Here is a 2,030-nt window from a genome sequence, read left to right as displayed (position 1 = left end):
GATCTGGTTTGGGCATGCTTTCAATCACTCTCCCTGTTATCACCACATCAACACAAACAGACAGAACACTTTTGGTAAGTTTACTTGTTTTGCCCTTTTTTGAGCACATCTTTCAACACAAGCTCTTTTTTTTCCTTTCCTTTGGTATATCATTATAACACAAGCTGATCATTCCCTTTGGTTTTGGTTTTGGTTGGTCTTTTTTAACACAATTTTATTATTTAGGATATCCCCTGATTTCAAAGTAAGATTCTTAATCATTACTTATTAACAAAGAAACAGATGCAGTCCAATTGATAGAAAGATCCAATAGGTATGTAGATGATTAAAAGGGGACTAGGAAAGCAATTGTTCAAAACCCTTTTTCTGGATTGGGGAATCTTTGGATCTAAAATTCCAAAGAAGTATGATTGAAATAAATAAAACAAACCAAAGTTGAAATTCCACTAACCTCTACCTGATAGTATGCCTATATCTTCTATTTCTTCTTTGTTTATCATGATGACTTCTTTTTGACCTTTCAATTAACTCCAACATGTCCTTCAGTTTGATTAGCACTTCCTCCACCTTGATTATTTTTGGTGTTTGTGATTTGTTTGGTATCTTCATTCACTCCATTATCTTTTTCTTTTGAATTGTTGTCTTCACATTCATCTTCCCCTTCTTTCTCTTTACCACCTTTCTTAATACTTTTGTTTCCTCCCAAATTTTCTTCACTATTTTCAACTGACAATTCTCCTTTCTTTGCTTTTGCTCCAGCTCTAGTACATGTTTTAGGTTGAGAAGGTTCTTGGGGAGTTGACGCTTGTCCAGTGGATACTTCTTTTGGATTTACGGTTTGATTACCGACATCATCTGTGAATTCTGAGCCAACATTATATAGGAGGTTATGACTTAAGTCCTTGAAACAAGATATGATGGAAGGTAGAAAAGGGAATTTTATAAAATGAAAAAGGGAAAGTAAAAAGGGGAGATTTCTTCTTTATATAATTCTTCTATGTTTGTTGATAATCTAATTGGAAGATAATAATTTCTTATTCTTGGGTATTTATAATCTAATGATGTTATAAAGAAAAATTAAACAAAGAAGATTGTTCCCCAATGTTGATTCTTACTACTAAGAGGAGGGTAAGTTTTCATATGAAATGTGTAGCGTAATGTTGAGGAAGAAGAAATTTTGGTTTTTCTTATTTCAAATCTTTCACTGGGAAATTGTGTTTCCTCCCGGTACCAAATTCTTTTTTGTACCGGGTCCACATGCCCAACATTCATCTTCTAAAATTTATGGAACTATACGGGTACCATTGTGCCTTCATGAGCACTGGTAACATAGAGTGTGGTGTATGAGTCAATTAAAGAATTGTTTCATCAATCAAAGGAAATTCATTTGATGTACAATCAGTCTATGAAATATGATCAGATCTCATATTGAATGAACTTACTTTTCAAAGATATACTCCATGGTAAAGAGAACGGACAAGCTTGGATGTCAGTGTGTTCTCAGCATGACAATTGATGACCTCTGCTTCCTTTTCCATTGTCATGTGTTCTTGAAGTTTGCCACTCCTTCAAAGGTGAGCCTTAATGATATCAAAATATTTCTCAATTGGATTGAACTCAGGGCCATATGTGGGTAAGTAAAGTAATTGTACACCAAGTTGATAACACAGTTCTTGAACATTGCCACCATGATGAACCGGTGCATTGTCCAAAACAAAGACACTGTTTTCAGTGGGGTAAGGATTTGTCTTAGGAAGCTGGTATGGAAGACAAGATATATCAGATTATTATCAAAGATAGAGATAATGTGATGATTTGAACCTTCCTGAATGATCATCCCAAGACAGCCACTCAAACAGATGGCAGGGAGTAACAAGTACTTTCTTGATTGAAGAGTACGAGGTAGGTGTCATGTATGTTAGCCTCTTGGTGCACAAGCTTTCTGTTGGTAAAGTCTGCAAGCTGCCACAGCACTTTCATCTGTTCAAACCCAAGTCAGCTCAGAGTTGAAGAACAAAAGGGAAGAAAAC

At 35.3% G+C, this 2,030-nt stretch overlaps 1 protein-coding gene across 1 annotated transcript; it reads right to left on the bottom strand.

The window, feature by feature from the left end:
- Window positions 1-520: 520 nt before the first annotated feature.
- Window positions 521-1,140, bottom strand: MELLADRAFT_102702 (uncharacterized protein; the record flags this gene model as incomplete). The annotated part of the gene is made up of 2 exons (XM_007405459.1): window positions 521-855; window positions 1,116-1,140. 2 exons carry the CDS (start codon window positions 1,138-1,140, stop codon window positions 521-523), a joined length of 360 nt encoding a protein of 119 aa, XP_007405521.1.
- Between the last annotated feature and the right edge of the window lie 890 nt (window positions 1,141-2,030).

Source organism: Melampsora larici-populina (genome assembly GCF_000204055.1).
Source record: "Melampsora larici-populina 98AG31 unplaced genomic scaffold MELLAscaffold_4, whole genome shotgun sequence".
NCBI lineage: Eukaryota > Fungi > Basidiomycota > Pucciniomycetes > Pucciniales > Melampsoraceae > Melampsora > Melampsora laricis-populina.
The sequence above is the reverse complement of the archived record's forward strand: the minus strand, read 5'-3'. Positions and strand labels throughout refer to the sequence as shown.